The following is a 20,641-nucleotide window of genomic DNA, read 5'->3' on the forward strand; positions in this document are numbered from 1 at the left end:
GGGATTTTACCTGGCTGTTTTTCTCTCGTTTGATCATCATGTGGGCTTGAAGAAATTGTGTGATCTCTCTGGACCTCCAAATATTTGCAAACCAGGGATGGTATCTATAGAGTGGCATTGAGAGAGTGTTTACTGCACCTCAGTATGTAAAACATACCTTCTTGAAGTAATTATTACACCAAGAGGAAACTCTGAAAGGGCAAATTCGGACATTTGGACCCTTAGCAGATCTGAAACCTCACTGCCTGCCATGTCAATAAATTCTAAACAGTGCTGTTTTCAAACAGTAGCCAGGGTAAAGCATTGATGAATGTTTTTGTAGCTTTCGTTTTTGTGTAAAGCGTGTGGAGGAGACATTTCAGGCGTTACTGTAGCATTAGTCCTTCATGTTTCCCATAATTTGTATCATCCCTGTATTGCCCTTGGCATGTAAGCAAGCCTCTTATAAAGCTTCTCTCTTTAGAAGTTTCATAAACAAGTCAAAAGAAGTGTCTTGCTTGACAGGCAAGGCTTGAGAACTTACTCTCTGAACCATTGTTTGTACATATCAGTATCTTCTAAAGCAGCATACTTACCTTTGAGAGAATTAACATTCTTCTTCCCTTCTTTCTTCCTAATGTGTGCACAATAGGACTTCAGCTGATTAAGGCTGCAAGTAGATAAAGGGGACAATAAACCATCGTGGCTTTGTTTTTCCCTTAAAATAATAATCCTCACAATAATCCCGAAGCTCTGTTTCATAGCAAAGACACAGCACTTGAATTCCTGAAGTATTTAATTGGTGGTTTTTCTTACTCAGGCTTGTCAAGCAGCCTGATTGCTCTAGGGGGCTTTTCCACATTTTGAGGCAGGGCGACTGTTTCTCCCCAAATCACGACAAACGAGTTCTGCTGTGTAACTATAGCAGTCTTCCTTAGCTATGTGGCTTTGTGTGCTTTCATGTGAAGGAGAGTGTTGGCTGCAACTCTCTTGAAAGCCTTTAGCAGTTTGGAAAGAACAATTTGCCCGAGATGTAATTTCTTTTACATGACTGGTTATCTGGAGTTTGTAAGAGCAAACTAGCTCGGCCACTTCTCATTCTTTTCCGTGCTGTGGTCTCATTTTTACAACAGTGTCACCAGGCTACCACATTGTTCTTGGGAAGAGCTACAATCTATCAGCGGTAGCCAGATACTTCAGAGCTGTGGTTAAACATTCCTGAAATATTTAGGGAAAGCAGATGATTTTGCGAGAAGTTTTTGTGCTTAATTGATAGGAGCATGGTGCTTACTTTGTCCAGTTTTATTGTACATCCATGAAGAATCATGATGATCATGAATTCCTTAATACAACAAAGGAAATAAAAGATTACTGGGAAGTGTTAACTCAGGGTTCAGCAGTTTATCAAGAACGTACAACATGCTGCAAACAGCTGACTATCACTGTCTTAAATTCCTAATCTTATCTCAAAAAAGTAGAACTTCCCAACTGTTGGCCCTGGTATGTGTTGTCAAAGTCTTCCAGTGCACCATCTTGAATTGCTATAGGTGTAAAGGCAAGGTATGAGCTTTCATATGTTAATGAATGCCTTGTCAAAGTCTACCACATACAAGGCTTGCTGCCGTAAAATTCTTACCTTATCTTGTGCTCCATATTAACATTTGCTGGTGTTGGTTTAATTTATCAACTTAGATGGGATGGCTTGTGATAGTTCATATTTGCAAAGTGATAGTTCAACATTATGTTTCTAATCTTAATGAAAATCCAAGGCCTTCAGATATTCAGGTTTAGTCAGTAATTTTAAAATGTTACTGCTGGATGCACATAGAACACAAAAATGCATCAAGAAAAGATGATTATTTTTCTAAACATCATTTATGGGTAAATCTTTCATGGTATTTTTTTGTTTTCTTTAGATTTTCTCAAGCAGACCACATATGAAGTTGAGGCGTTCTTAGAAGCCATTCAGTTCTTCCGGCAGGAGAAAGGCCACTATGGAACATGGGAAATGATAACCGGCAATGAAAAAGAGGTAAAAAAATATCTTCCTGATTTTGTTTTGGCTTTGGATATGGCAGCTCTGAGGATAATGAAGGTTGTAAAGCCTCTTGGGAAAAAAATGTTGGTTTTTAGAAAAAAATATATTAGGTAGAAATACCCAAGATTTCAGGATAGTTCTTACAGAAATGTAAGTGACATTTCTTTTCTAATAAGCCCCATTTTGAGGTTTTTTCTAAAAAGTGGAAGTGTGCTGTGAACTAAAGTTGTTGTGTTGTGCTGGAATGTAGGGATAGCCACATTTCCACAAAAGACATACATCTACTTTAATTTTACGCTACGGTGTCAACTGGTGAATAAATACTGTGTCTAAAACCAAGGGACTTGCTAACATCTCGCTACCATGTTTGCTGGTGTTTATAGTTTTGGTAAATCAGTGAGACCAAAAGCAATACACACCAAACTCAGAGCCCATGGGTTGTATGCAGCAGAATCTTGCTGTCAGCTGCATTGGGCATTTTTCTCTCTTTCATGACAGCTATTTTCTAGGTAAGAGTTATTTTTTTCTTGTGTTGCTATTACCTTTGCTACTAAATACAACAGTTTGCTTGTCCTCTAGTGTCTCTGGATGCCGTTGCAGGAGATCAGGCTTTATGAAAAACAGAATAGCAGCTACACATAAATCTTGAAGAATCTCTTCATTTTGCTTTTTCCCATTCTTTGGGAAGGAAGTGTTTAGTCCTGAGCAGATAAAATAGTAGTAGACCTACTTACTGTGCCAGACTTCTGAAACAGTCTTGCATAGTAACAGTCACACTCAAACACCAAAAATTTGTGTACTTTAGTTCTTTGGAAATGAGATGCTAGGCCCAGGGTCCGCATCTGTGATTGGGCACCAGAATGAGCAGCTTTGGAGCACTTGATGGTAGCTGAACTAACTCTACCGATCCCTCTGGCATCACTCAAGATGTCTTTTAGTGCAATCGAGACATTATTTGGTCCCTGATTTATAAATTTTTTCCAAAGCACTTAGCAGCAAATATTTACTTTAGTACCAGCTGCTGGGTGTTTTCCTTGACGAAATCTGGCTTCCCTTTGGGAAAATGGAAGAAAGCCTGATGGAGAGTTCAGGATCCAGGGTTTTGCTTTAAGAAACCAGATTGTTCTTTTAGGAGATGTCTACCTTTGAAATGCTGAAAAATGTGGCAGTTGGAGAAGAATCTATAAACAGTGTCTTTCCCAGTGCCAGGGACTAAAGTTTCCTTCTAACATCTGATAGTAAATTTGTTAGTATAAGGAGTTATATCCTTCCAGTGGAGGGACTGAAGGCTTTTCTTTTCTCCCCTCCTCCCTCAAGTTATGCAGCTATTATACTGCTAGTTTCATTTTATGTTTTGTTTTTCCTATTGCTCACCAACTACTTATAACCCATATACCTCAAGAGAACTGTAATCAGAAGACATCCAGACTAGTTATGCTATTATCTTCTTAGTAATAATTCTGTAACTATAGTGTGTTCTCATGCCTGCTTTGACCAAGTAGAATAATTATTTTAGGCAAATATCCAAGCTAAGTGAACGGTTTGGAACAAGCAAGCTACAATTTGTTGCTGCAAAAATCTCTGCAGAATGCCAATAAATATTCCCTGACATTCATTTATAATGACAGAGTCTCCACAGCATTAGCTCACGCAGTTCTGCCTAGGTTCTGCAACATAGATATATATATTCGCAAGTACCCAGTCACTCGGCTGAAGACCTACTAAATTTTTTTGTGTCATAAAAGCTCCTTTTCTTGGTTTTGTTTTTGCTCTTTCGTTTTTAAGTTTCCATTACTAACAAAGGATAAATTCAATTGTAGATGGTACTTCTTTAGGTAAGTGCTGAAATACAGGGTTAAAACCAGGAAATTTTTGACAACGCTTGTTAGAAGCAACAGTACAGCCTCAAAGCTGAGAGCACTACAGCACACCAATTTTATACTAGCATAACTCCATTGATCTACATGAATGTGGAAATAACATATTGGTAAATCAAGAATAGATGAATAAAGGTTTTAAAAACCCCAAACCTCTACAGTGCACCTTTCAGTACAGAAATATAAAGCCAATCCAACATTCCTAAAAATGTTTACAGAGAGCTCAGATTCTTAAGAATATATTTGATCCCTTGTCATATATACTATTTGGTCTGCGGTGCTCCAGTTTGGGTTATTTGTAAGATTTTTTTTAAGTCACCCATTTGTTTAGAACTTGAATTAGTCGATTGGTTTTGACAGGTATTTGAGTCAGCATAGCTGAATTTGAGTGGTTCTGTGGCATGATCTATAAGTACTGAAGTTACATGAAACAACAATAATAGGGTATTGCATATCATAGGTATGTTAGAGGTATAAAGTATTGTGTGTTATATTTCTGTAGGGACTGTCTTATGCCCAGAAAGTACTGTTTTACACAATGTGGCATGCAGTCAGAACCCTCTTACTTTTGCTGTCTAAATTCCTGCTATTTCCCTATTGTGTTGTTGGTGCATGCCTAAAACCCTCTCAGGCAGCTGTAATACGTGAGGTTGAATGTCAGGAAGCACTGGCATGAATGATATGGTACAAATGAAAAAGCACTGGCATGATGAAATGTAAAGTTAAGTGGTGCTTTTGCACTCTATATTGGCTCAACCAGCAGCTGGGTGCATCAGAGCAGTGATTCTTGGATGAGGACCCTGCTGGGCTATTGTTGAAAGCCAGGAAAGGGCTTGGGTTCAAATATGCATTACTTAGCAAAAGCTCTGTTCAAGCCTTGCTGGAAAGGAAGGAGGACTACATACATTGCCTGTGAGACTTTACTGAAGCTGTTGAGCAAGCTAGTAATCCTTTATCCAGAGTAAATGAGAAATGTACAGAACCTTATGATACATTTTGTCTGCTTTTTAATCTATGGTTACTATGTGTCCCTGTGATTTGCAGAATATCCACTGCACTTGAGAGCTTTCAAGAAGCTGTGGACAACCTCATGTGTGCTGTACAGTCAGGACAGATAAAGAGCCTTGAAAGGGTTATGTGCTGTTCTGTATAGCACGTGCACGATAGTATTGCCTCTGTCATCATAAATTGGCAGCAGGGCTTCTGTAACTGTGGGCCAGTACAAACATACCCAGGCAAGATCTATGAACAGAAAACAAACACGTCCAGAAATAAAAGATGTCCCTCCCTGCTCTGAAGCATGAGGATGAGTAATTACTAAACCAAATACGGAACTGAGGTCTTCAGTTAAAAATTGAGATGCTTTAAGTAGAGAAATTCAAGAATCCAGCATATATCCCCAGCACTGATAAATGCCTCCATAAGCAATGTGTTCAGAGACCTGAGATTGCAAAGAAATAGAGATAGGGCAGGTTCCATGATGAACTGTTTCCCTCTGCTTGCATAGTTTGCCTTATTGACCAACAGCAAGAGGAAAGCGCAGGAGAAAGAGACATCTTTCTGGCTTTCTCAGGCCAGAGATACAGTGTCCATCAATAAAAAAAAAAAAATGGAGAGAAAAGCCTAGACTCTCCAAATTAAATGTGTGCCTGTAACTCTGTATTTATTCCCAGATTGGTGCATCTGAGTGGGGTGGGCAAAGAAGAAGTTGTAGTTCAAATCTAGGCAGAGGAGGTTCAAAGCCTGACAGAATGGTTAATTCTGAAGAAAACTCCTGAAATGTGTGCCAGTGAATGAAAGCAGGAATCTGTCTCAATCCATTTCATTCTTTCTGTATGGAAGAAGCCAGACTTTGATTATTCTTCTGTACAAAGTTGGGTGATGCTATCAAGAGAACTACAGAACTGTTGGGAACAGTTGAGTTGAAAGGGGAGCTCTGGAGGTTATCTGACCCAATCCCCCACTCAGAGCAGAGCCAACTTTAGGAGTTTTGTGCAATTGAGTTCTGAAGCTATCCAAGGTCGGAAATAGGATGACTTGTTTCCATGACTGCCCTCATGATGAAAAATATTTCTTAATACCTGATTACTCTTTCCCTTGTTGCTGCTTGTAACCATCACCTTCTTCCTTTCCCTGTGCATTTCCAAGAAAAGTCTGGCTCTGTCTGCCCAACATCCTCCATTATGTAGTTGTAGACAGCAATAAGGTCTCCCCTGAGCCTTATCTTCTTAAGGCTGAGCAAACCCAGTTCCCTCTGCCTTTTCTCAGTGTCATGTGCTACATCCCCTGATCATCATGGTGGCCTTTCCTGGACTTACTTCAGTGTGTCAAGATCTGTCTTGTACTGGAGAGCTCCAAACTGGACACCACTTCATATGCAGTCTGACAAGTACTGAATAGAGGGGAATGTTCTCCTCCCTTGACCTGCTGTTGCCCTTTGCTGCAGAGGCACCCTGCAGGTCGATGTTGAATTTCTTGTCCACCAGGATGCCCAACTCCTCTTCTGCAAAACTGCTTTCCAGACAGTTATCACCAGTCTATACTGGCACATGGAATTTTTGTCCACCCATTTCTTCAGCCCATCTAGGTTCCTCTGAATAGCAGCCATGCTTGCCAGCGTATTGACCACTCCCCTAAATCTGTATCATCTCTGTTCCCAGTGTAATGTCTTTTCTTTCAATTGGAACCATCTGCAAGACCAAATTGCCAGTTGAATGCTGGGATCAGAGAGAGTGATGCATCTCTTCTGCAACCACTGAACCTCTTTCAAAGTCAAAACGTTTTTGAGGGAGAAAAGTACTCAATGTCAATTTAGAAAAATACAGCAGTGATAGACTGACAATATACTTAAAGCAATAATAAAAAAATGGAGCAGTGATATCTTTTCCTCAGTTTTCCTACATTCCGTCATGAACGTTTGATGTGTAGAGGTCCCTCTGACAATTTTCTTCCTCCTGTCTATCTGCTGTAGTGTACCTTTGTCACAGACTTAGGTTATGTATTTCATGGGTTTTGTTCAAGAATCTGGAGGTGTTGGCAGGAGACTTTAATGTATATGAATTCTACAATGTGAAAGTTTTATTGGTTTTAGACCAATATTGTTGTCTTTTAGTGACAAAAGAAATTCCTTGAAAAGTTTTTCACAAACTCCAATAGATATTTAATTTATCCCTTTTGCCTCAGGATTAGGCTGGACCTAATGAATCTTTTGGATCATGTTACACATATTTGAAAAAAAATCAGATAGAGTAGAATTATTTGATTCACAGATTACCCACACTTCTGGGTTCTGTTTCAGTCCTATATCCTATTTTTTCTGGGATCATCTTCTTTTCTTATTTGAATTGTGAAGCTGATGCTCACCTGAAAAAGTGCGAGAGATTCATGTTGGTACAGTCGTATCCTTCTTTTCTTGGCCAATTCTATTCCTATCAGAAGCATCCTTTGTCTGATGAGTCTTTAGAACAATTTCTCTTCAATGATACCTCCTCTGGGAGGGTGTGAGTGTCCCAGAACAAGGTCAGTTTGGGGAAGCAGCAGTCAGCAAACCAACTTTTTAAATGTTTTTGATCCAGTTGCTCAGGTGATATAAATCATTTTAGCTTCATTGATTTTCACATGGCAATGTCATAATGGCATGCAGTAAATTTTAATGGGCATCTTAGTTCAGCATCTTAGTTCATCTGTTGTCAATTGTTGCATGGTCTCTCAGTCTTTCAGTGAAAGATGCTTCAGATGAAATTCATGGAGCTTCCCTCAGACATACCTAATATTTTTAATTTGGTCCTCCTGGCAACCTGGGATGGCTAAACCATTGTATATTTGAGGTTGATTGTATTTGCATGTCACTTTGTGATGCGAGTGCTCAGTTTTCAGATGAAGAGCAGAGTGTCAACATGTATTTTAATCTTCTAACTATACAGATCCTGAGCAATCTTGTGATGGAGGAACTCCTGCCTAACCTTCAGACGATGATTCTACCTAAAATGAAAGGAAAGAGGAATGACAGGAAGCGAGCCTGGTTTGGTGTAAGTACTGATATTTGCAGGCCAGTTGTTTCTCGTAGCAGTTGTCTGTGTGTGCTGATTCTGATCTATGCTTCTTAATTTAATTTGGTTTTAGATTGTAGAAGAAACTTATGGCCTAGTCCTGCAGCAGGTGGCAGAAGGATTAAGTACCTTGAAAGAAGAATGCAGAGATTTTGCAAAAACCCTTGAAGGAACCATTCGTTCAGACATGGATCAAATTCTGAACTCCAAAAACTTCTTAGCTGGAAAAATCAAAGGTTAGTGGAGGAACAGCTGTGTTTTGGAGCAATTTTTTAATGTTTCCCATTATGTTGCTTAAATCACCAGATGTCATTGTTTTGAAATCCTCATGTGTTTTGAAAAATCAAACTGAAGACACTAATTTTCAAAAAACCAAATGCTTTGGGCCTCTGCTGCCTTTGATGGGAAATGATACCTGTGGCCGTTGTGTCTGTGAAGATTCTAGGTCTTCTCAAGTTGGAGCTAGAGCTGACAGGTTTTGAATATTCTGACAAGAGTTGCTCATTCTGCTTTCATTGTCATTTGGACAGCCTTATGTAAGAAAGATACAGGTCGCATAAACATAATTAAAAGTGTAGTGGTTTTTGCCTGATGTCTAGGAATGTGCCACAAAACCAGGTTCTGGTTCTGTGACAAATTCATAGCCTTCCAAAGAACACTTAAACCAAAGGGCTTCTTAGGTGGTTTTAAACTAATGTGAAGTAATTATAATTTTTCTATGAATAGAAAAATGAGTGCAAAAAGCAGGCAAAACACAAGTTGGTGTTGTTTAAACGACCAAATAAATAGCTGATAATTTAGGAGCTGTTTTAAGAGAACTCAGAATGTTCTGTTGATATTCTCACATACCAGACTAGGATGCTTTCAGTGAACTGTAGAGTACCAAGTTTGGAGGTCTCCTCATAGAGTCACCTTGGGCATGCTCTGTGCAAACCTCCCAGTATGTATCAATAGTTAAGAGCTGCCCTTTCCCCTGCTCTCACAGTGCTCTCAAGCTGCTGGCGTTTGGTTAGGTGGGGCATGGGAAAAGATATTTCACTGTCACTCCTAAAACTATAAACTCTCATCACCCTCATCATCTTTGCAGAAGTGTGACTCCAGGGAAAAATACAGAATCAATGAATTCATTGTAAAGTAAATCAGTTCAGATTACTTTTTTCACTGTATCTCTTAGTAGCCTAAACGCAAACGTATTTTCTGACACTCCAGCCACTGTTTCTGAGCCTGCCCAGAAGTGCTGCACAGAAAATATCCAGCCATTTCTCACATCCATATTAGAGGAGCTCATGGGTCCGGTGAGTTCTGGATTTGCTGAAGTCCGCTCACTTTTTGATAAAGAAGTTAATGAAATCATCCAGGACTTTCAGAAGACAAATGATATCACAAAGCTAAAGGAGGTAAGACATGAATATATTTGGAGCCTTTTATATTAGCGTAAGCACCTTCTAGTTAGAACTTGACTGACAGTATTTGGCTTTCCCAGGTGACAGTGTGTTAGCACTTAGTTTTGTCATTTAGAAAGTCTTGTGGTATTTGTGCAGCTGCAGTGTAGATATCAGAATTTGATTTAGGGCCGCTGTTACATTCTCTACTAAAAAATTGCCTCTGGTTGCTTTCTCTTGAAACCTGTTCTTCTTCCACTGGAATGCAGAATGTGGATCAGCTTATGAACCTACCATTCAACTCTGCGAAAATGGAGCCCTGCTATCTGAAAGTGAACCTCCTGCAGGAGCTCCTTCAAGACCTCAAGAGTCGCTTCAAGGTCTATCACATTGATTTTGTGATTCAGAGGACACAGAACTTCATGCAAGAGGTACTGTAAGATCCAGTTTTTCCTCCTGGGAGAACAGGTTAGGTTTGTCTTTCTAATTTGCTTCAAAGTGATCTTGATAAAAAGCTGTGCAAAGGACCCAGAATATCTCTTAATCAAAGTACAGATAACAAAAACTAAGAAAATCACAGCTAGAAGCTGTTTGACATTTATATTTGTGAGGTTGCATGTGTGTCTTTCAGCAAGGCAGAAAAATTTTGGGTGGATTGTTTCTCCTGAACTTTCATGGTCGGAATTCTTAGTGTCTCAGCATCCAAGAAAGTTAGGCTTGTAACCAATGGCATGGCTAAAATCTACCTGATTTCCATTCTTGAGGATTGATTTTTCAGGAAGGGTCTTAAAAATATTATACTGAAATGGAATGTCTCCTTCTTGGTAGTTTATTTTCCCATTAATATAAAGTAAGATAATGTTAGCAGCTGACAATTACTTACACACAGATGATGTCTCAGGATGTAGCTGCATGTATGTTCTTTAACCAACTTCACTTCTCATGGGAATGGTTCAGGTGACTACATCATTTGATGAACTCCACCTCTTTTTCTCCATTAGTGTGTATTGGTACAGGCTATAATTTTGCTTTGCTTTTATTTTGTCTAGATGCCTGGCCAGAAATCTATTAGAAGCTGGCCAGCAGACTTCTTTTGATTGCCAGGCCTTGTAGCTCTATGTTGAATCCTGTGATTTTAATTCATAGTTGAGAAACTAAATAATCTAGTTGTTAATCTTGTGAAATGGAGTTGATCCAGTTTTATGTAGTGGGAGTTATGAATATGGAAAGCAGGTTTTAGCACAGTGCTGGCATTGGGTTTTCCTAAAAAGCAGCTCCTCTAAGTACAGCCATGATCAGCAGCCAAAGAATTATTCAGAAATAAATTTCTAATTTCGTGTCTGGGTCTTTCAGGGGGACCATTCCAAAATGCTGCCAAATAAAATGTCTTTCAGTAAGTGAAGACTGTAAGTCAAGACAAAGAAGTAGAGTGAAAATAGATACAAACCAAGTGGTGTTTTTTTTCTACACAGGAGTCAAAATTCACAATAAATAAGTTAAAGCACAAGTTGTTCTGAAAATGCTGTTATTGCTTCTCTCTCTTTAAAAGGCTGGTATCTAAAAATGTTGTCATTGCTTCTCTCTCTTTAAAAGGCTGGTATTTTTCTCATAAAAATAGTAAGTAGTTTCACTTTGTGTCCATGAGCATTTATTTTATTAACGAGGAAGGTCGGGCATGTCTATGCTGGTGTAGTCTTAATTTAAAAGAAGCATTTGGTTTAACTGTAACTCGGGAGGAGGCTGGAGCAGGATTTCTTGGTTTGGGAGTTTGGCATCCTCTAGTGGCCAGTTTTAGGAAATCTGGGAGCACAGTGCTCAACTGCCATAAATAAATAAAGCAGCTTTAGTGACTTCACCAGAAGTACACCAATTTACAAATCTCTTCAAATAAAAATTTAAATTAAAACTGAGTAGCTCATCTTTTAATTATCTTTGGATTTAACTCTGTGCTGATCCTGTCTTTTTCTTGTGTCCAAGGTCTTGCATTGCATGAGTGTTTACAGCCTCCTGATGCATGCACAAATTGAGTAAACCTCTATCTTCTACGTTTCCATTTACAATTACAGTCTCTATAATCCAATCTTACATGATCTTCAGTCAGTTAAAAGAATTGTCTTTCAACCTTTGTCCCCTAGGCAAAGAGGTTTTAAAAACATGTCTTATCCATAAGTATGCATGTATGGCTGTCTGTATATCCACTGGGGTGGTCCCATGTAATGCAAAGGAAGACCCAGCTGTATGGACAGCCTCCCTGTACTTCTCCAATAACAATATATTAACATTTGAATGGAAACACTTAACTAAAAAAAGCAAAACCTCATTAGGTAGACACAATTACCACTTGCAGAACTGTTTTTCTGAAATACCTTTTCAGTGTAGGGGGTTTAATGTTTTTAATAAAACTCTGGATAACCTGAAAATGTAGCAAATGCTAGCCTAACATAATTCTGTGTGAAGTTATTCCACTCTGTGAAATTTTTACTGATAATTATTTGTATTATAAGGAAAGCTACAGATAACTTTCTTTTAAAAAAAATATCTGCAGTATTAATGATTAAGATGATTAGAATCTGGTAGGAGTCAATGGGAGTCTTCTCACTGGGGATAAAGAGTTTTGTCTGTGGCCTTTATATATATGTGATTGATTCTACTTTTTGTCACCATCAGGTTGGATGGTCACATGAGAGTAAATCTATACAAGAAAGCCATGATAGCATAATAATGATACTAAGTCTTAATTTCCTTTATTTATTGCAACATTCCTGTGCTTGCTAACCTTCAGAGAACTGAAATACATCAGAAAATCTTTGGTCAGTATAAATTAATCTACTCCAAGTAAGTTTGCTGGTATAACTGTTTGTTTAGTTACATTAGCAGACTTTCTAGTATTGACCTGCCTGTAAACTCCAGATAGAAGTTGAGGTAGTTTAATTTTCTTATTCTCTTGTGTTGAATAATATTCTTTTGAGTTTCCCATTCCAAAACTGAGCATTGCAATCTAAACTAAACAAGGCTTTTCTTCCCCTTCGACAATAAAGTACTTGAAATATTTATTGATTTTAGGCCTGTTACTCTTTCTCCATTTCATCTTCTCAAAAATACAATTTAAGTTAACACATTTATCATGCTTCTTTACATATGTGGGATTTTTACATTACTGGTCTTTAACAGATTTTTTAAATTATTGTTTTTAGCTGATGGAAAATGCAGTTTATACTTTTGAGCAGTTGTTCTCTCCAAGTCGCCAGGCAGACTCAGCAAAAGTTGCAACAACTATTGAAAAAGTCAAGCTGAGAGTTTTGAAGGTAAATGTAATGCAGCAGCATTTGCACAGGAAGACCTTTGGGTTTGCCTTTTTGGAAATGGAGAATATATTTTAGGTGAATTTATGTGAATTTATCTCATAAATATATCTCTTACCATTAGCTGGAAACACTGATTTGATGGCATGTAGCAAAGCTGCTCATTTGGGGGGTTAAACCTAGTTCTGGGCAAACACTTGTAAAAGTATTTACATGTTGCAGTCCCTTTAATTGCAGTTAAATCATCTGGATATGATGCTGTGGATCTGGGTAAAAAATTTTTTATTAGCTTTAAAATAGCCTGCCCCTAGAATTCATTACTCTTGGAAGAGGCAGTGCGGAAATACCTGGAGACAGCAGTCAGGGGGCTGTTTCTAGGTATAAAAAAAATAAGGGAAAGAGATCCCAGAAAACTAGATTTTGGAGTATTTTTGTAAAAGCTGGAATAACCTGCATGAGAATTCAAACCCCTGAGTGGAGCCATGATGTGGTATCCTTCGGGATTCACCCATCACGAGTTACACAACAACAAGAACCAGTTCTTCCTATGAGTGATTAATCCAAAACACGTTTGGGCTTGTTTCTCTTTTTGTCTGTTTTGACAGCAATATGATTATGACAGCAGCACTATCCGGAAGAAGATATTTCAAGAAGCACTGGTACAGATTACTTTGCCCACAATGCAAAAGACACTGGCTTCAACGTGCAAACCAGTAGGTTTCTGTGATTTACAAACAAAAGTAATAAAAGGCAGGGAAGGATTAATACCTTACAGTAAATCCTCAACTCTGTAAAGCTGTTTTCTCTCAGAGTCTCATGCTGATTGGCTGCCTTCTTGGCCAAATGACACTTAGATTTGCCAGCTTGTGGATTGGGTAGATGTGGAGCATAAGAAAGATTTCAGGAAAGAGGGAAACTGTAATATACTTGTTTTTCTCAAAGATAGTTGCAGACCTTTGCCCATCCCCATTCCATTTCTTCCCTAGAGATCTGAAGTCCCCTCAAACTGGACTCCTCTCGACAGTAACGATTGTAGGTTATGAGCTTGGCCTTATGTTCAGCAGCCCTGCTGCAGGCTGAAATTCAGTCTGTGGGAGAGGGCACTTTCTTCTTGAGCAGCATGCCAAGGCACAGCTGTGACCATGCACCTCCCTCAAAGCCAAGTGCTTGCTTGGGCAGCATGAGCAGCAAGCAGACAGACTGCGCACTCGCCCTCAGTGATTTTAAATGGAAGTAATTGCATCAACAACCAGGAAACAAACGTTTAGACACGATCTCTGTTGCCCTTAATGATATGAGTAGGTTAGTACTCAGCAAATTTGGCTACCAGAGTTTTGTGGAGATGTTATCAATGTGGCTACATCAGAGGCCAGTTGGAATGCTGTTCACTTTGGCTCAAAATAGTCTGTACCCTTCTTGAAGCCCATGCATATCCTCTTGCATTTTCACCCTACCCGCTAAAAGATGACTGCCCTAAGCCATCCCAGCCCCTCTGCCCTTTTGTTTCCCTTGATGTTCATCAGTTTCTGGAGGCTTAAAGCTCTCACCCACAGTGTGCTGCTCTGGCTGTTGCTCTCCAGCTTGTTTCAGCTTCAAAACCAAGTTTAAAACCAAGTATTTTGCCAAGTTATACTTGCAAGTCTTTGTGTATGGATTATTAAAACTTACAACTTTAAAAATTATATTTAAAATCACTCTTCTGTATGTCACTCTAATATCCCTCCAAAAATAGTCTCATGTCCAGTGTCAGCAGTGCCTTCAAGACATGGGGTCTATGCTCAAGGGCAACATTTCATCACCCTGAATATATGTAGAGAGTGTGGAGTCTCACACTGTGTCTCTGTCCTACAGGACGGAGGAAGCAGTGGTGGTGCAATCTTCCCACAAGCTCTTTCTGTTTAATTTCCCACAAGCCTTTTGCATTTGTACCTCTGCAAAAATGAGCAGTCAGCTCTAGAAGCAAATGTATGGCACAGTTGACATGTCCAGCCAAGTTTTTACTTGAAAACATCCAGATGTTTGTATGTAGGTGCCTCTTCTAGAAGTAGGCACAGGTCACTTAATTTACCTTTTATAGGCCACCAAACAGCTGCTTAGTGATAATGACTCAATTATTGTCTGGACAGTCTAATGAGTATAAATCAGTAAGCTACAAATGTTACACACCTATTAGAAAAACAAAACCAAACCCTGTCTCTCCCACGCTCACTGTGGACAGTGAGTGAGATGTTTCCTCACCAGCTATTTATTTCAAAATTGTTTCTTATAGTGCAGATGGCAATGTTCTATAGTTCATTTAAATGTAATAGTAGTGCAAGAATTCTGTTTGACAATTGCATAATAAATTGTGAACATACATAGTTCATTTAGTCATAGTTCAAATAGTTCATCTCAAGAGCCATTAAGGAGCATTGCAAGACATGCTAGATGGCATCTCCATGGTGCTGTGTTGAAGTAGGACTCAGAATCTCTCATTTTTATATATCTGTTCCTTTTTTCTCTATCTGCACAGGAGCTACAGAAATACGAGCAGTACATTTTTGCTGATTACACCAGTGTGATCCAAGTAGAGAACGTATATGAAGAGATTTTATATCAGACACTGCTTGAAGAAACCTTGAAAGGTGAGGACATTCTTGAGGTGGCAGTAATAACATTTCAGCTGTTGGTCCAGGAGCTCTTGCTTCAGAGCTTCCCAGAGTCCTAACCTGGTTGTTTCAGACCCAGGTCCCACTTGGCCGCAGAGTGATGGTTATGATGCTAGTGTTTGGATTCAGATCACTAAAGCTGTGTGGCCAGCCCTAAAATCTGAATTATACTTCACCAAACCTGGGAAACTCAAGGTGATAGCTTGGCACAAGCCTATTTCTCACAAAATGTAGTTCTGCCAACCTCATTTTATCTTGATCCCTTGGGCCAAGGAGTGGAATTATGCTCTTATTTGCAAAGACTCAGTGATATCTAATGGCAGCAGAAATTAATTTCCCCAAATGAAATGTACTGCTGGATGCAGTTTCCTTTACATCACCGATGCCAGTGCAGTGTTCCCTGCAGATCTCTGCTTTTGTGTCAGAAAACGAAACTATTCTTGATGGCATATACTGATATATAAAATATTTGTATCTGTCTGGATCTGTCTGTCTATACCCCAGATAAAAGACAAGCATATGTATTGCACAGTAAGTGTTAACAGACCCTATATATAATAATTAGTGTAACAAACACACTTTCATATGTCCAGTGTAAATAATGCATCGAAACATGACCTCTGTGCATTGCAGGTCCTCTGGCAGTTTTCTGTTACATCAATGCTTAGGTCAATAATGATGTTGCATTATTCAGAACAGATAAACACACCCCACCCCCCAAGAAATAAAAAAAGCAAGCTGAGAATGAAAATTACTGTTGTCTGTAATATCAAAATATATAACATTAGAAACTCAGGCAAACAGTGTACCTTCTTCAAGGTACCCATGTCAGTTTTTCCAAAAGATTGATCTTTCTCTTTTATTTAGTGATAAAAGAAGCTGCCATTATGAAGAAGCACAACCTCTTTGAAGATAACTTGAATTTGCCCTCTGAAAGCGTGTCCAGCTTAACAGACCTGAAGACCCCTTCAGGATCAGCACAAACCACACCTGCGAAGAAGCCTTCCACTGCCCGAGCCGAGATGTCAGACACAGAAACTCAAAGTGATGAAACACTCATTGTGATGGAAAAAATTTCTTGGGAGAAGAGTGCTGATGATAGAAAGTTATCAGACAAAGAAGCTGTCACTTCTGTTAGTACAGCTAGTGATCAGGCAAGCAAAACTGAAGACGTGGTCATTACGGACATCAGTGAAAATCTGGAGTCCCTTTCAGCTACCCTTACAAAACAGGAAGTTGCAGAGGAAAAAAGTGCTTTGGAGAATGAAGACATGGTGAGAACAGAGTTTGTAGTGAACACTGAGAAGGAGCTTAAGACACAAGTAGCTGTGGAGGAAAAAGTAACTCCTGGGACTGAAACTGCAGTGAAAGATTCTGGATCTAGCCCTAAAAAAGAACTTAAGGTAGATGAAGGAGCAGTGGAGGAGAAGGTAACTTCTGAGAGTCAAATGGCAATGGATGCTGCATTTGTGGGTGACACTGAAAAAGAAAACAAAGCACAGGAAAAAGTTGCTGAGATAAAACTGACTTCCCCAAATGATAATGTAGCAGAAGCAGAGATTTTAGGGAATGCTGTAAAGAAAATCAAGGTAGAAAAAGAAATGATGGAAAAATTATCTCAGAGCAAAAATGTAGGAACAGGGTTGAGAGAGACTAGTACAAAAGAAAGCAATGACCAAGGAGCAAATACTGAGACAAGAGTTATTTCCCAGAATGAAAACACAGGGAAAGGAGGGTTTGGGGATAATCCTGTGAAAGAAAGCAAGTCAGAAGAAAAGAATTGTAAATCCCCTGATGATGTGAATGAGATAAGGAGTTTGCTGATGGTAACAGTTGAGATACCAGCAGATACTCCAGCTGACAACATAAAGGAAATTTGTGAAGGTGAGATATTGAAGTTGCAAGAGCACAGCATGGGGAACAACGAGGTGAGCAAAATGGCTGCAGCAGAAATTCAAATGAGCCTGACGATGATGAATAAAGGTGCAGCAGAATGCATGGAGTTCAAGGAGGACCACCCATCTTCATCTAGTTTGGGGACAGATGGCACAAATTTAGTGAATGTGTCCAAGGAGGGCTGCAACATGGCACAAGCAGAATGGCTGGTGGAGAGCTCAGATATGCCTCAGGAGGCAAAGGCAGAGGTGGAGATCAAGCAAAGCATTTGGTACACTGGTGTGGGAAGCTGCAAAAGCGATAGCTTGCAGCCAGAGGAACACACTGAAAATGTGTCTGAAGGCAAAGGATTAGATGAGGAGGAAGGAGGAGCAGGGAATAGCCATGCCATCCTGGTGGAGGTAGGGACTGGGAGCTTTTTTCATAATCTTGCTGAAAGTGCAGACATAATGCAAGTGCCCGTTTTGGATGCAGAAAACCCAAGAACAGGACTGCTAGATGTGCTGGTTTCTTTGGTGCCAGGGCAGGGTGAGTTTAGCACCATAGAGGTCACAGGAGATACAGAGGGTGGTGAGGTTGAAGGGAAGCCAGAACATGAATCATCTTCACACACGGAAGTGAAAAGCACAGAAGCAAAAGAAGCAAAAGATATTTTCACAGAAGAAAACAGAGAAGATAGTTACGCACAGCAAAACTCTGAAAAGTAAGAAGCGTTTTTCAGCCCAGCCCTGCAGGATTTATTTACTCCAGTAATCCCTGTTTGCCTGTGAATGCTTACTTGGGTCTGGGCTAGAGGGAAGAGTCTTTGTTGTGGTGTTACCGGCTCTTGCAGTTTTAGCACAGATCCCTTCCTGACTGATGAATGATAGTTTCTTTTTGGTTAAAGCCCACACTGTTTAAAACCAGGCTACTGTTGGGGAACCTCATCTCTCACTTAAAATTTGCTACCTTTTATGGTTATAGAAAATGTGACTGCTGAATTCTTCAAAAGCAACTCACCCCCAACTGTAAAGCTATTTTAACAACTTAACTGTTCTTAGGTGTTTTAGCTCATGATTTTTAAAAGCATGGATTTGACAAGTACTGCTATGATTCTTAGGTGGTTGGTACATACATTGCTATTTGAGGATGCTTTTAGTATTTGCATGCAGTATACAGGAAATAAATGAAACTTTTAGTAAACAGAACCAAATAGTTAATGTAGTAGGTTGCTCAAAAGCCATGCTCTATGCAAACTCATTACTTAATTATTTTAAAGTTTTGACAGATACTAAAGACAAGCAAGTGGGGGGTTTTTTTGGGTTGTTTCTTTTTTTTTTTTTTCTCTTATTGCTATATTTAAAATGGGGAAAAGATGGGAACAGGTTTCTCAGTCCCACTGCACTTCTGGGTTATTTAGCCTTCCAGAGCACTTTACAGCTATTTTATTTTGTTTTATTTTATGGAAGGGAAAGATGAGAATGTTTACAGTAACTATAACTATTAGACAGCATCTTTCTGTTTTACTTCCCACCATAAAATATATTAACTTACGTGAATCTTAGAATTATCTAATACAGAATATTAAGAGTCCTGCCATTCTCATTGAGCTACCCAGTTCTGTAGGCCTTTTTAGGTGTGGAAATTATGTAATAAATTGCAATAATTGTGAAACAGCATAATCATTGCATATAATTTCTAATACAGAAGTTAACTAAAGCAAAAAGTAGCCAAAGGTTATTCACATGTGCTTAGATTTTGGAGGGCAGAATCACATATCAAAAGCAGTCATTAAAATGAGACCCACTGCTTTCATAGCTGGCATATTATCATCTGTGTCAGATCATGATCTATGCACAAAGTTTCATCTATGGGGTATTTGCATGCACAATTTACAGACTGTGCACAGAAAACCTGGGAAAGGAAAACCAGTATTTTAATAAATTGGGCTTTAGAGTTCAAGACCTCACTTTAGAAGTCAATTTAAGGCACCTTAAAATTTTGGACTGGTGTTTCAGACTGTTCCTGAATAAATATAACACAGTACAGGACAACAGAGATTAATGATAAATACAGTAAGGACTGCACGATTTACGCCCATAAAGACAAGGGAAGAAATAACGAAGTCCTGAGAGCATAATACTTGTTGGCATTTAACTTCAACAAATTGTACAAAGTCTTACTATTTAATGCTATCAAAATATACCATAATACTAACAGAGAATTGACACTAGAGGAACAGGCAAATATTACTGCATAAGTAAAGAACGTTGTTGAGTAACTGGACCAACTGCAACGTCACTATTGTAAAATAAACACAACTCCTATTTATTCCAGAAGCCATACTGTGGTACAGAAACATTAAGGTCACAGATGTTTTCCTTGCAAAAGTACTTTGACTAGTTTCTTCCTTATATTTTATGCAAAAATACTAATTTGTAAACACACAAACCACTGTCAGACAATTCTTTTACAAATCATTAGTTATTTCATTGTCAGCTACTTTGTTTTTACTAACCATTATCTATTTGTAATTGGTACTGAACGTTAAGTGACTTTATGTGTGCTTTGCAGTTAAGCAGCAACAGTCTCTTTTAGCCATGCTAAAATTAGGGGACATGACATTTTTTAGTACAGTGTTTTGTATGAAAGAGGACTAGCAAGACAGCAACTCTCTTCAAAAAAGGCTGCCATCTCCTACAAAAGCTGTTTACGGCCAGTATGAATTAGATAAATCTGTATAGAAAGTATTTAACATAAACATTCCCATTATGGTCATTTTTCTATGGCAGCCTTAGATCTGGGTAATATTTCCCTGTAATATTAAAGAATTGAGTCGTTGAATATGGAAGCTCAGCTTATTTGTTTTTCTCAAGTGGGATGGGAAAGAACAGTGAATATTTAGCCTGTACATCGCCTCGTTCTGCAATTTAAATTGAAGTTCCTCGTGGCCAGGGGATTGATTTTTTGCTTTTGTGGATATTTTCTGTGTATTCAGATATTTGCAAAAGGATAGAGTTGCATTTTTCCAGTCTGTAACCAGACTTGTGTAGAGGGGACAGCAATTTAGAGGTCAGCAACCTGCTAGGTTACACCGGATCATTGATCAAAAATTATAATAATGCACCCGTTCAGTAATTTTTGTCACCTTCTTGGAATTTCCTACACTTACCTGGAAGGAATTATTTCGCTTGTAAACTCGGAACAATAATAAATCGCCTTTTCCCGCCTGGAGGGTCGGGGGGGGCGGTACCTTGAGAGGAGAGGGCCAGGGGCTGTTACCGCCGTGAGATTTCACTGTGCTGTCACTTTGGAAGGACAGGGTATGAAACACATTGTATCTCGCTTATAACTGTAAAAACGCTTGTGGTGAAAATAAAAGCAGCTCTTCCTTCCACCGTGGGAGGTTGGTTTTGTGTGTCTGTGCGACAATATAAGTTGGGAGTTCCGTATTTAAAAAAAAAAAAAAAAAAAAAAAAGCATGTAATATG

The 20,641-nt window shown here is 39.0% G+C and overlaps 1 protein-coding gene across 1 annotated transcript in view; it reads left to right on the forward strand.

The window, feature by feature from the left end:
* Positions 1-20,543, forward strand: part of FAM129A (family with sequence similarity 129 member A) — a 73,788-nt gene extending 53,245 nt beyond the window's left edge. Inside the window, exons 6-14 of the mRNA XM_026854281.1 lie at positions 1,896-2,011; positions 7,818-7,922; positions 8,017-8,179; positions 9,153-9,340; positions 9,595-9,756; positions 12,520-12,630; positions 13,233-13,340; positions 15,140-15,251; positions 16,143-20,543. Coding sequence (XP_026710082.1) covers positions 1,896-2,011; positions 7,818-7,922; positions 8,017-8,179; positions 9,153-9,340; positions 9,595-9,756; positions 12,520-12,630; positions 13,233-13,340; positions 15,140-15,251; positions 16,143-17,878 — 2,801 coding nt within the window. The 3' untranslated portion in view covers positions 17,879-20,543. The remainder of the gene's footprint in view (positions 1-1,895; positions 2,012-7,817; positions 7,923-8,016; positions 8,180-9,152; positions 9,341-9,594; positions 9,757-12,519; positions 12,631-13,232; positions 13,341-15,139; positions 15,252-16,142) is intronic.
* Positions 20,544-20,641: the final 98 nt, after the last annotated feature.

Source organism: Athene cunicularia, assembly GCF_003259725.1.
Source record: "Athene cunicularia isolate RWA chromosome 8 unlocalized genomic scaffold, athCun1 chr8_part1, whole genome shotgun sequence".
In the NCBI taxonomy this organism is placed as follows: domain Eukaryota; kingdom Metazoa; phylum Chordata; class Aves; order Strigiformes; family Strigidae; genus Athene; species Athene cunicularia.